Raw genomic sequence first — 13154 nt, 5'->3', positions numbered from 1 at the left:
GAGCTTCCACCTATAAATCTAGAAATGCTGAGGAACAAAAACAAGCAAATTACAACCTCAGGAAAACCATCAAAGCAGCAAAACGTCAATACAGAGACAAGGTAGAGGGTCAATTTAACACCAATAACGCAAGGAGCATGTGGCAGGGACTTAATTACATCACAGACTTTAAAGGTTACAAATCCGCCACTGTAAACATCGCTGCGTCTCTTCCGGACGAGCTCAACTCGTTCTACGCCCACTTTGAAGCCCAGAAGAGCGCGCACACACTGCGCACTCCCGCGGCCGATACCGAAACTTTCATTACACTCTCTGTTTCTGTGGCGGACGTAACGAGATCTTTCCGTCGCGTGAACATTCGAAAATCGTCCTATACATATAGAACCGTAGAGCGTATTGACAGGAAAGCACAGGAGCAGAGAGAAGGGAAGGATCGGCATAGGACCACGAGGCAGAATTCGAACTCAGGTCACCGTGAGCACCGGAGTGCATGTGTCGACGCACTAACCACTACACCACTGTCGCCAGCAAAACTCATTATATTTTAAAGTGTTGTTTATTGCTGCTCAGTAACTAAATAATACAGCACAAAATAATAATAAAAAACAAACTGTAGTCCATTTCTCTCTTTAGACTTAAAAATAAGTGAAAAAAAGTTTTTAAAAATATATATAATATTTGTAAATCTAAGCATCACATTAGCTAAGTATTTCCATTTTAAATAGAGCAAATGCAGTCAAAGGCTGCTGAACGTCTGTCTGAACTATATTATGAACTCGTTTGGTACTTTTCATTTAGTATTTCTTTTCTCTTTGGAGTAGAAATGCATATATTCCATACAAAGTGTGAAGCTGACCAGTCAATTCTTGACACATGACTCGCGGTGCACTCATACCATTCTTTCAACTAGGTGCACCTGGAAAGCATGAACGCGTCGTGCTGGGTGCACACCGCATGCATGTCACTTCCTCAATAGTGAACTTGTGCACGCAAAAGACACAACATGTGAACAGCCCTTAGTTAACAGCCTCAGCCATAGTTAATCCAGTGTGCATGGGTATTAGCCTACAAGCTTGGAACTTTAAATTAGTGCACAGTTGGCATAACTTTGTTTAGTTGTTGTTGAAACGTGTTGTTGAGAAGCCTTTAAGATTAACTAACTGTGATTAATTAAAGCGAAATCGGTTCATCTTTGCATCCTTAGTTCACACCGCCAGCGGCAAGAGTGTCAAAGTGTAAGTAAGTAATTTTCAGTAGGTGCCGGCAGTAATAAGCGGTGAATCTTTTCCAGTGTGGGCATCGAGGAGAGCTGAAATCAAGTCAACACTCTACACTCTCAGAAATAAAGGTACGCGAGCTGTCACTGGAGTGGTACCTTTTCAAAGGTACAAATTTGTATCTAAAAGGTCCATATTAATTCAATTCAATTCAATTCACCTTTATTTGTATAGCGCTTTTACAATGTAGATTGTGTCAAAGCAACTTCACATAGAAGATCATAGTAAATTGAAAGAGTGTAGTTCAGTTTTCAGAGTTTAAGTTCAGTTCAGTTTAGTTCAGTGTGTTTTAATAATCACTACTGAGAGTCCAAACACTGAAGAGCAAATCCAACGATGCGCAGCTCTACAGATCCCGAACCATGCAAGCCAGTGGCGACAGTGATGAGGAAAAAACTACACCAATTAGAGAAGGTGAAGAAAAAAACCTAGAGAGAAACCAGGCTCAGTTGGGCACGACCATTTCTCCACTGGCCAAATGTCTTGTGCAGAGCTGCAGTCTAGGTGCCGGAGGCTGGAAGCTGGACCTCAGCGAAGACTCGTATGTACCTGGAGAGTCACAGGAATCAGTCTAATGCTCTCCACTCCTCTATTATTACCTCAAGGGTACATATTAGTACCTAAAAAGTACAAAAGTGTCCCTCTTAAAGTTTTTAGGTACTAATATATACTTTTGAGGTACCAATATGGACCCTTTAAGTAAAAATGTGTACCTTTTAAAAAGGTACCACCCCAGAGACAGCTCGCGTAGCTTTATTTCTGAGAGTGTATGGTAATGAGCAGTGTTGGGTAAGTTACTTAAAAAATGAATCGATCACAAATGACTGATTTTTACTACTGGAAAATTGTCATTTGATTACTTTACTAATTACTTTATGTAAAAAGTAGATGGTGAATTAATTATTCATAAATAGTTAATTCATTCATAACAAATTAATTATTTGTAGCCAACCGTTTCAACTACCTGACCCACATGGTCTTTGTTTTACCTATAACCAGATCATAAATAAATAAAGATAAGTTACACACAAATGACCACCTGTCAATCACTTTTCCCGCAGGACTCTGGCATGAATAGTCAGAGTGATCTGTGTCTTTATAATGGCGTCCACAAACTTGGTTGGTAAAAAAGGTGCACAACCAACAGGAACCAACCAACAGTATCTGAGGTTTCACTAAAATTATTAAGTACAAGCATGAAAGCGAAAGATTGAAGCAGTGTACTGATGCTGTGACACACTACCCGATAGACTCAACAGACCGAAGAGTTGTTAGATAGAGACAAGATTGATTAAGGTTAATCACGTTTAACCATAGATATCTACACTAGATGTCGTCTACGCTACTGTTGTCTATTGGAAGGAATGTGTCAATAGAGCCGCCATTTTAGTACAGGGTAGCGCTCCCTTGAAATGAATGTGGGACCAAGGTGTAGTGGAGGACTGTGGCCATCCAGAGCCAGAGATATACACATATAGACATAAATCTAAATTATGAAAATTATGATTTTACATCACTTGTCAACATCGATGGATAAATGATCGCACGGGCATTGATGACAAGGAGCGAGTGTTTGTGTGCATGGAAATGTACTATCCTCCCTCCCTGTTAAATTTGGTCTAATCCATGTCCTGAAACACCCCCCCTCTCCTGCTTTCACTTCTAATTCTAACGGAACAAAATTTGTTAGTGAATGAATCCCCGTTATGAACGACTCGCTCACGTAGCCGACAATAATACCAGTTTCTGGCACCGCAGCATCTTGTTGCTTACTTTATTCAACAAAACTAGCATGAGCCTAGAATTGAGTGTGAGTTGGTGCTCCTTTGCCTTATGGTCAGGGCAGTAAGAGACTGTATTATCATCAATGTTTAGCACAAAAGTTAATAACATACAAACTCGTAAAAAATTAAATCTTACCTATGAAATGTTCAGCATTTATCCTTTGTTTTCTTTGTTTGCTTGTTACTACACCTGTACACAGCGCTAAAGTCCAGCATCTTCACAGTGGCTTTAGTCTTGACTAATGCGGTTGAATGACATTTGTCCTGGGAGCACTGTAGAAATGTGGCGGCACTATTGACGCATACTCAGGGTCCGTATACGATATCTAGTGTATATATCTATGACGTTTAACAACTATAGTGAGACGCGATCCAGCGGTACATCCTTGATAAACTGTCCGATGTACACTGTTCTCTGGGGTTTTGTGCTCAAAGCATTCGCTGACCGCATGGAGCTCAGGCGTGCGCATACGCAGGAGCTCATGACAGTGTGTGTGTGGTCAAGTGATGCGAGTTTTCAGCGGTATAGTGTGAACGTAGAGCTTTTTAGAAAAGCTAGGTGAAACACCAGCGTGTACGTGGATTGTTTTCGTTCTAAAATGGTATTTTAAAACTAAGGTGTAAACGGGGCCTACGTGTGTATTTTCACGAGCGGGTTGCTGCTGCGACGTGGGCGGGGCGGAGGATTACGATGTCGGCTCAGCATCGTGATGTCTATCGGCCATCGGAGACAGATGATGGCATCAGCTAATGACCCAATCCTATACTGCGTTCCCCAAAACTGTAATTAGAATACAGTTACACATTACTGTGGAGCACGCATTTCAGCTGCAACCAATCGGAATGTAGGATTCCAGAGAACACAGACCTGTGAACTTTGGTTTTGACTACAGTTGTTCAAGAGTATGATTATTGCGGTAGCTGGATTTCCAATTATTTACGACATATCCTGGATGCTTACGGGGACATAAATAAAAAAAACTTTGCTGGCAAATTACTGATGTGCATTAATGCTATATATTTTGAGAAAAAATGAGGGAAGTGCACGATAGCTACGCAGCCCTCAGACTATGTAGCGCCGCTGATTTAATCCAAGATCAGCGACGAGATGATCCCAAGGTTTCCATAATCCTGGACCAGGCCGTATCCTGAGCAGCTGCTGTGGTGGTCATGGAGGAGGGGAAAGCTTGAGACTGATTCCTGTGACGCTCCAGGGACAAACGAGTCTTCGCTGACGTCCAGCTTCTCCAGCGCCTAGACTGCAGCTCTGCACAAGACATTTGGCCGTAGGAGAAATGGTCGTGCCCATCTGAGCCTGGTTTCTCTCCAGGTTTTTTAATTCTTCACTTCTGCCATTAGTGAAGTTTTTTCCCTCTCTGCTGTCGCCACTAGCTTGCATGGTTCATGATCTGTAGAGCTGCGCATCGTTCGATTTGCCCTTCAATATTTGGACTCTCAGTAGTGATTATTAAACCACACTGAACTGAGCTAAACTGAACTGAACTGAACTTAAACTCTGAAAACTGAACTACACTGTTCCTATTTACTATGATCTTTTATGTGAAGCTGCTTTGACACAATCTACATTGTAATAGCGCTATACTAATTAAGATGAATTGAATTGAACTATAACAACAGTACAAAACAGTATTAAATAGGTGGAGCAAAGCCAGAGCAGACACAACAACTTGATCTTCCATAGCTAAGTGAATTTGATAAAGGGAGAGCAAGAAAGAACTGGAACAACTTGAGTGTGTAAATTATAGTAATTTTTTATAGGTGAATTATCCCATTTAAAGGTCCCAATAAATCAGTATGAAAGTTATAAGGATATCTATAATCAAGTGCGCTTCAAAACAGTGACAAAATTCGCATTTAGGAGATGCAAAATTGAAATAAACATCTAAAGTTTGCAGTTTGTCACTTCAACATAACTGCATCAACATATTTTTTCATGTCACCTCATACTTCAGTTCCTCATCAAATCTTCTGACCAATCAAATGCTCTCTAGTGTATGACATGCCACTTTTTTCTCATTTGTTTTTCACTTGATTCGCTTGAGCTCCACCACTCTCACTGGCAGAGCGGTGATAAAACAAAACGCTATAGGCTGCTTTTTAAAAGGGGAGGAGCTACACTATGTCCCACCCTCTCTTGGTGTTTCGGTTGAGATTACGTCAAACATCGAATAAAAAAATGCACATTTCAAAGCACTTCATAGGACCTTTAAAAATGCATATAAAAAGGGAGAGATACTGTGTCTTACCACAGCGATTACGGGGATGAGGACACCTAGATTACCAGCACTGCTGGACGCCTGAAGAAGAAAATCAAAACAAATATTAGCATTCAGGATTTAAATATCCAATAATTTGCTTCTGGTAAGTGTAAGCAGAGGAAGAGGCTGACCTTTAGCGCTGGCCCTTTATCACTGGCTCGTTCACAGGCTCTTTTTCCCTCCAGACCCAGCTGAACGAACAGCTCCAGCAGATTAACCAGCAGCTCGTCCACCAGCAGCTCCCCCTGCAGGTTAGCTGCGATATTGGCCAGCGCATTTATCACAGCCAGAGAGCAATGCCTAAAAAAACAGATCATAAGTTTAGTACTGTTATAAATTGCTGATGCAGGATAGCATAAGTTATTCATGGGTGAATGTAAATAACTGCATAAAGTGACGTTATTAATGGGTGAACGTGAAAAACTCAGAACAAATTTCCAATAAAATATTGACTCCGCTTTATTACTCTGATAATTACTCTGCAAAGTCCTTAAACTAAAAGTTTAGTTTTTCAACCCCCGGGCCCGCAGATCGGTACTGATCCTTGGATCAATTGTTACCGGGCCGCACAAGATGTCATTAATTATTTCCGTTTTATTTATTATCTGAACGAGCTTTTATTTTGAAAGATCTTTTATTCTGAAAAATGACCGTATTGTCTTGCTTACATCTCGGTCACTTGCACACCCAAATTTAACCCACAAGCAGCAAAATGAGTAAGAAACAGATGTCTTTGGAAAGTTTCTTTGCTAAAGCAAAAAGGCCCGGTGAAGAACCCACAAACTGCCAAGAAATATATCTGCAACACATTTGTCAACAAATGGTGAATCCAGCATGTCTGTGCAAGATGATCAACTGCTGGAGATCGCAAATGATGGCGGCCTTTTAGAGGCGGTTCACATATCGTGTCTTTTCTGTGCACAAGTTCGTTATTTCCAGTGCAGGCGTGCGGCTTGCTTATGCATATTGGGAGCAAAGCGCTCACGATTTCCAGGCTCCCCCAGTTGTAAACATCTTAATTTTTCAGGATGCCGCACTGTGTCGCACCTGACAAGACCTGATTGATCAGCTTCATACTTTATGGAATACACACATTTCGGTAGACTAATCATCTTAGACAAACACTGCAGTGCTTATTACTTTTCTCCAACTTGTATAAGAGCTGCAGCAATGTTTCGTCAGCTTGTCATCCTCTGAAAAAACATTTGATGGTCACCTAGCTATCTACGTACACCTACTGTAAACCCACCCCCTTTCCCCTTGTCCGTGGAAAAATTGTGAAACATTGACCGGTCCATGGTGCTAAAAAGGTTGGGGACCACTGCTTTCAAACATTAAAATGATAAATGAAGCCTTATATAAACAATAAACTGAATGAACGATTGACACACACCTGTAGCCATGGTCTTTGTAGTCTTTTGTAGCAGAATAAACCACATTACTGGCCTTAACACTGATCTGCTGGAACAGGTTCCACACCTCCTGATAGATGTATTGCTGGAGTAAAAACAAAACACATGCTAGCTATATTTTTACATTCAAAATTGCAAATTTAGCTTACACAAAAACGCGAATATTGCTTAAATAACATGCAAATAGTGTTTCCATTACGCTTGTTCCATGAAATCATTATTAAACACGTGTTTTAGAAACAGTTAACAGCTGAATTTCTGAAGAAAAAGCCAGAGCTACAATTTTATTTCTAGCAACTGTGAGTTTATATGCTCTTGGAGTTCAGCTTTTTCTCATGATTGCAACTTTTTCTCGTAACTGTAAACGCACTTTCTCTGGTTACAAATTTATACTTTTCTCTCGATTATTAGTTCACATCTTGCAACTGCAAAAAAGTGTTTTGTTCCAGAACTGCAACATTACATATTGCAATATGACAAGTTGTTGAGTTGAAAATCTGAAATGAGAATTGCAACTTTATTTCTCACCATTGCAACTATGTAGGCTCAGAATTCAGCTAATATTTCTTGCAGGTCTTGTAACTGCAAATGTCCAGTCTTGCGATTCAAATCCATTTGAGTGTTTCACTATTCATGCTATTTTAATGCACTTTTTAATGCAGCTTTTGACATCTCACAATTCTGTTTACATGTTCAGTTCTAAATGTACACCTCACAAGATGTAGTTTTACATCTGAAACTCAGAATTATTACTTTATTTCTCACAATTTTGCAGATTTTAACAGATGTTTTCCAAATCAGAGTATGCAAATGATTTAGTAATTTATTCTGAAAGATTTCTCTTTAAGAACTGAGAGATATACACTCATTGTGAGATATAAAGTCAGTCTTAAGGCTCGTACACACTGGGACGCTTTTCATTTGCGTTTATCGTCAGCGTCTTTCAAGACGTTTTTCCGGATTCAAACCATAGACTGTAAAATATATGGACGTAGCATCCGTGACGTCACCCATAGGTTTTTGAAGAGCGCAAATGAAGCTACAAGTAGGCGCGGCCAACCGTCGCCATTTTGTTCGCGCATCATCGCACCCACGACGGGATACCAAACAAGGGCAAAGAGGCGGAGAGTGAGCGGAGCTACAGACACCTGCTGGCACTTTGCTTAGACCTGGCAGACAGACTTTACTTTGGGAGAAACGCTTGATACTTTATTACCTGCGACTCGTTTGTGTTCTGACCACATGTGCTTGGCTGTACACTACATCAATAAAGTGTTTAGACTTTTAAAAACACTGCTGTAATACACTGAGACACTAAAAATTATTCTTATGACGTTTTTCTACAGAGGAAAACGCAAAATACGTCCAAACACTTCAGATATAGTGTGTGTTAGTAAATGCAAGACTATTGATGAACTCCAGCATAACACTGTATGACAACAATTCATATGACTGTTTTATAGCCTATAGCTAATCAATCTGTCAGATTCTGGAGGGCATTACAGCTCTATAGAACATTATAAATGATAAATGATCTTAAATAAAACAAATACATTTATAGAGATGGTGTATAAGTATATAACTTTACTCACATTGGAAACGGAGGCCACATGAATGGTTTGTGAGCACAATTAAGTGCACACAGCATGCCATATCATCTGATAATTGTAGGAAATAATCCCAAAAGGCAACTGACTGTGTAAAGAAACATTAACCAACACAAAAATATGATGTATATGCCGAGTTCATCGGCTAACTAGCTGTAATCAGCTGAGGTGACGAGACAGCGAGCAGCGAGACCTAGCTGTCACTCAAGTGGCCATGCCCTTAATTATACAGACTTAATATAACTTGATAAAACTAAACGGATAACTTATAAAAAAATTCACCCCCCTCACAGTTGTCATGAATGGTAATATTAGCTATATGCACCAAAGCCATCTTTTGTACCAGGCTGTAAACATGTTTTTATCAGCTGTAAACAGGGAGATTAACTCTGTCATGGAGCATATTTCTAAAAATAAGCTGGAAAAGTTGTCTGTAGCAGGGTGGTGCTGACGTCACAGACGAGCGCCCCGTGGGCACTGTAGTCCGTTTATAGCCTAATGTTAGCTTTTCAGTTCTTGCGTTTCCATTTCAGATCCAAAAGTGCTCAAAGTTGAATTTTCATGTGAGGATTATCCGGCTGGACAAAACGTGTAAGTGTAATGAACAGTGTTTGATCACGGAGTTTATTAATTGCAATCTTCGAAAAGCCTATAGGAAAATCCTATGTGGATTTTATCGAGGGAACTAGTTTTGTGCTAGCAGCCGATTCGCCTACAAAGTGACGTCATAGTTCCTCCACTCTATGTGCCCTCGCATTGACAGTTTTGCAATTGAGCGCCTCCAAGTGCTGTTTACTGTAACTACCAGCTCCGTGCACGTGAACAAAAGTGCCAATCTGATTGGTGGAGAAGGTTTTGACGAGGCGTGTCAAAGCAAAAAACGAGCATGAGGCGTTTTTTTTTTTTAAAGATGACGCTTTTGCGCCTGGCGTTTTGCACAATCACATTGACACCCTTTATTTAGTCACAAGGCGTTAAACGTCGAAGGAAAACACGAGCAAATAACGTCTCGGTGCGCACGGGCCTTAAGATGCAAACTAAGATGTAAACTCGCATGATGAAAATAAAATTAGAATTGCGAGACACAGCTACATTTATTTTTTGTGGTGAAAAAAGCTTCAATTAAATAAAGACATCAGAATTCTACACAAGAAACTGAACTCGGGCTGCACATTATATGGTTTCAGCATCGATATTGCAAAGTGATCATCAGCAACAGTCTCATCGCAATATATGCAACGTTGAGTCTGGATTATAATTCATTTGCATGTCTTTTTGAAGCCTGTGACTGTATGAGGATTATAAAAGCATTCATAGCATTTGTAACTTCATGTAATGTTTAATTTATGTAATTACAGTTCATTTTAGTAGACCGTAATCTTACGTAATGCGTAATCTTGGTGTTCTCCTGGACTCTCAGCTAAGTCTGAAGCCTCATTTTAAACATGTAACTAAAACGGCCTTATATCATATATATATATATATGGCCCGCTTACGTCCTTTCCTCTCGAGGCCTGATGCTGAAAGACTCGTCCATGCTTTTAATTCTCTGTTCAGAGGGTTACCAGCAAATTCTCTCAAGATTTTACAATACATTCAAAATTCTGCTGCACGTGTGTTGACACATACATCGTCTCGGTCTCACATCACTCCCATACTCCAACAGCTTCATCTTCCAGTCTGACCAGCTAAGACTAGGCTGGAAATGGCTGGAAACCAGCCTGGAAATGGCCAAAACCCCTCTAAAACCAGGCTGGTCAACCAGATTAAACCAGTCAACCAGCCTAGGCTGGTTTAAGCAGTTTTTTTCAGTAGGGGTTTTATGTATTCAGTGCATTTATGGTTCAGTGCACTGAACAGCTTCAGCATAGAACAGTTGAGCAAATTGTGGTGATAAACCCCACTTTGTGGGATCGAAGCCTCAAGTGTTATAGTGGAGTGGTTAGGGTTCCTGACTACCATGCGGTGATTGTTGGTTCGAATCCAGGCTGATACAGTTATTTTGAAATGCTTTAATACCAGTTTGGGATGCTTTGTTCGTGCATCGTTCTGTTTCAACATTGATCTGACATCCGAATAAACACTTTGTAAATAAATATAGCTTGTTTTGGTCATAAAACAGGGCTGTTGATAGATCAGATACAGTTGTGGACAGAAGTTAACAAGAATTATTTATGTTATTCATTAAATTTCCCATTTATTGTATTTTATTAACGTCTACCTAAACCCAACCATCACAGTACTGTGAAATATTAATTATTGTTTTAGTTACAAAAATGATGCTAAATTGATGGCGTATCTGCAGCTGTATCCTATCTAGACTACACCATAAACAGTAGCATGATTAAAATACATAAAATCATGATTTTGGAGTATTTGTACAAGTCGGGATTCAAACCCAAAAGTCATTTAAAGCCTCAAACAACACGCACATGCACGGTCCACTAGGCCAGTGTTTCCCAACCCTGTTCTTGAAGGCACACCAACAGTACACATTTTCAACCTCTCCCTAATCAAACACACCTGAATCAACTTATCATAACATCAGAAGAGACTCCAACACCTGAAGTTAATGGGTCAGAAAAGGGAGACATCCAAAATATGTACTGTTGGTGTGCCTCCAGGAACAGGGTTGGGAAACACTGCACTAGGCCATCCGAGACAGACACTTTCATCTGACCCTGTCAGTCAAATGCAGATTCCCCAGGACTCGAAACGCTTCTGAACTGATCAATGCTTTGAATCGCTTTAGTCACGTGACCAGGTGTTTCGAAACACTTTAGTCACGTGACCTGGGTGTTTCGGATCATGCTTCGGTACAGTGTCTCGAAACACTTGCGCTTTGGGATCTCTACACTGTGTCGAAACGTCAGTTTCACGTCAGACATCCCTAATTTTTGTTTGCTTGTTTTAGAAAGGACTGTTTATATGTTGCTATCATTGTGCGTCTGTTGGTTTGCTGTTCTCACTGGGATATACCAAGTTTATCCAATTTCTTGGGGAGCAACAGAAACTAGTGGTGGGCAAAGCGAGGCTTCATGAAACATTGAAACAGTTGAAGCAAATGTGTCGACGCTTCGAAGCGTTTCGAAACCCCACTCTACAGTGACGCCTAGTGGTCATGTTTTATGTATTGCACTGGTTCAGTGCACTGAACAGCTTCAGCATAGAACGGTTGAGCAAATTGTGTTGATAAACCCCACGTTTTGGGATCGAAGCCTCGAGTGTTAAAGTGGAGAGGTTAGGGTTCCTGACTACCATGCGGTGATTGTTGGTTCGAATCCAGGCTGATACAGTTATTTTGAAATGCTTTAATACCAGTTTGGGATGCTTTGTTCGTGCATCGTTCTGTTTCAACATTGGTCTGACATCCGAATAAACACTTTGTAAATAAATATAGCTTGTTTTGGTCATAAAACAGGGCTGTTGATAGATCAGATACAGTTGTGGACAGAAGTTAACAAGAATTATTTATGTTATTCATTAAATTTCCCATTTATTGTATTTTATTAACATCTACCTAAACCCAACCATCACAGTACTGTGAAATATTAATTATTGTTTTAGTTACAAAGCTTATGTTAAATTGATGGCGTATCTGCAGCTGTATCCTATCTAGACTACACCATAAACAGTAGCATGATTAAAATACAAAAAATCATGAATTTTGGAGTATTTGTACAAGTCGGGATTCGAACCCAAAAGTCATTTAAAGCATCAAACAACACGCACATGCACGGTCCACTAGGCCAGTGTTTCCCAACCCTGTTCCTGAAGACACACCAACAGTACACATTTTCAACCTCTCCCTAATCAAACACACCTGAATCAACTTATCATAACATCAGAGGAGACTCCAACACCTGAAGTTAATGGGTCAGAAAAGGGAGACATCCAAAATATGTACTGTTGGTGTGCCTCCAGGAGCAGGGTTGGGAAACACTGCACTAGGCCATCCGAGACAGACACTTTCATCTGACCCTGTCAGTCAAATGCAGATTCTCCAGGACTCGAAACACTTCTGAACTGATCAATGCTTTGAATCGCTTTAGTCACGTGACCAGGTGTTTCGAAACACTTTAATCACGTGACCTGGGTGTTTCGGATCATACTTCGGTACAGTGTTTCGAAACACTTGCGCTTCGGAATCTCGAAAACGTCAGTTTCACGTCAGCCATCCCTAACAGAAACTCACTTAAACAAAGCAAGTTGACTGCTTTCCTACAAACAACCACCTCTCTTCTAAGGAGTCACAGGACATCATAAGTAATTATTGCATCACTCTCAAGTGCTCTAAGCGGTCACTGACCTTTTTTTTTCCAGAAAGACTATTTAGTTTCTAACTTTGGTATACCTTGGTTATTTTTGTTGTGATTGATGTTTTTTTTTTTGTTTATTTGATAATAAATCCATACACGCGTATATCATTTTGTTTCAAGAGAGTGTCAATCAGTACAGCCAAATTCTGTAGAACCCACTCAGAGTGATACCAAATCGAGGAGAGGAGGTGTTGCAATGGGATAGCGCAGCGTGCATGGGATGTGCACTTCAGAATCTCGCCGGAAGTAGTAAGTCATCCGGGTATTTCTCGCACGCTGATTTTCGAATTCTGTGAATGCGGACGTACTACTCGGCTGGCATACTGATTTTAGAGTACTGTATAGTATGGAACTATGCGGTTTCGGACGCAGCCACAGAATCATCCCAATCAATCTAAAATGATCAATTCTTTACAAGTAAAGATATTCAAGTCATCTGGTGAAATTGTATTCATATCGCAATATATATCTGCAGA

The 13154-nt window shown here is 40.3% G+C and overlaps 1 protein-coding gene across 1 annotated transcript in view; it reads right to left on the bottom strand.

Annotated features, from left to right (window-relative positions):
* pi4kab (phosphatidylinositol 4-kinase, catalytic, alpha b) overlaps nucleotides 1–13154 on the bottom strand; it is a 133679-nt gene that overhangs the window by 70960 nt on the left and 49565 nt on the right. The window contains exons 17-19 of the mRNA XM_056463221.1: nucleotides 6734–6837; nucleotides 5472–5640; nucleotides 5329–5379 (exon numbers count right to left, since the gene is read on the bottom strand). Of these exons, the coding sequence (XP_056319196.1) occupies nucleotides 5329–5379; nucleotides 5472–5640; nucleotides 6734–6837 (324 nt within the window). The remainder of the gene's footprint in view (nucleotides 1–5328; nucleotides 5380–5471; nucleotides 5641–6733; nucleotides 6838–13154) is intronic.

Source organism: Danio aesculapii, chromosome 8, assembly GCF_903798145.1.
Source record: "Danio aesculapii chromosome 8, fDanAes4.1, whole genome shotgun sequence".
In the NCBI taxonomy this organism is placed as follows: Eukaryota; Metazoa; Chordata; class Actinopteri; order Cypriniformes; family Danionidae; genus Danio; species Danio aesculapii.
The sequence above is the reverse complement of the archived record's forward strand: the minus strand, read 5'-3'. Positions and strand labels throughout refer to the sequence as shown.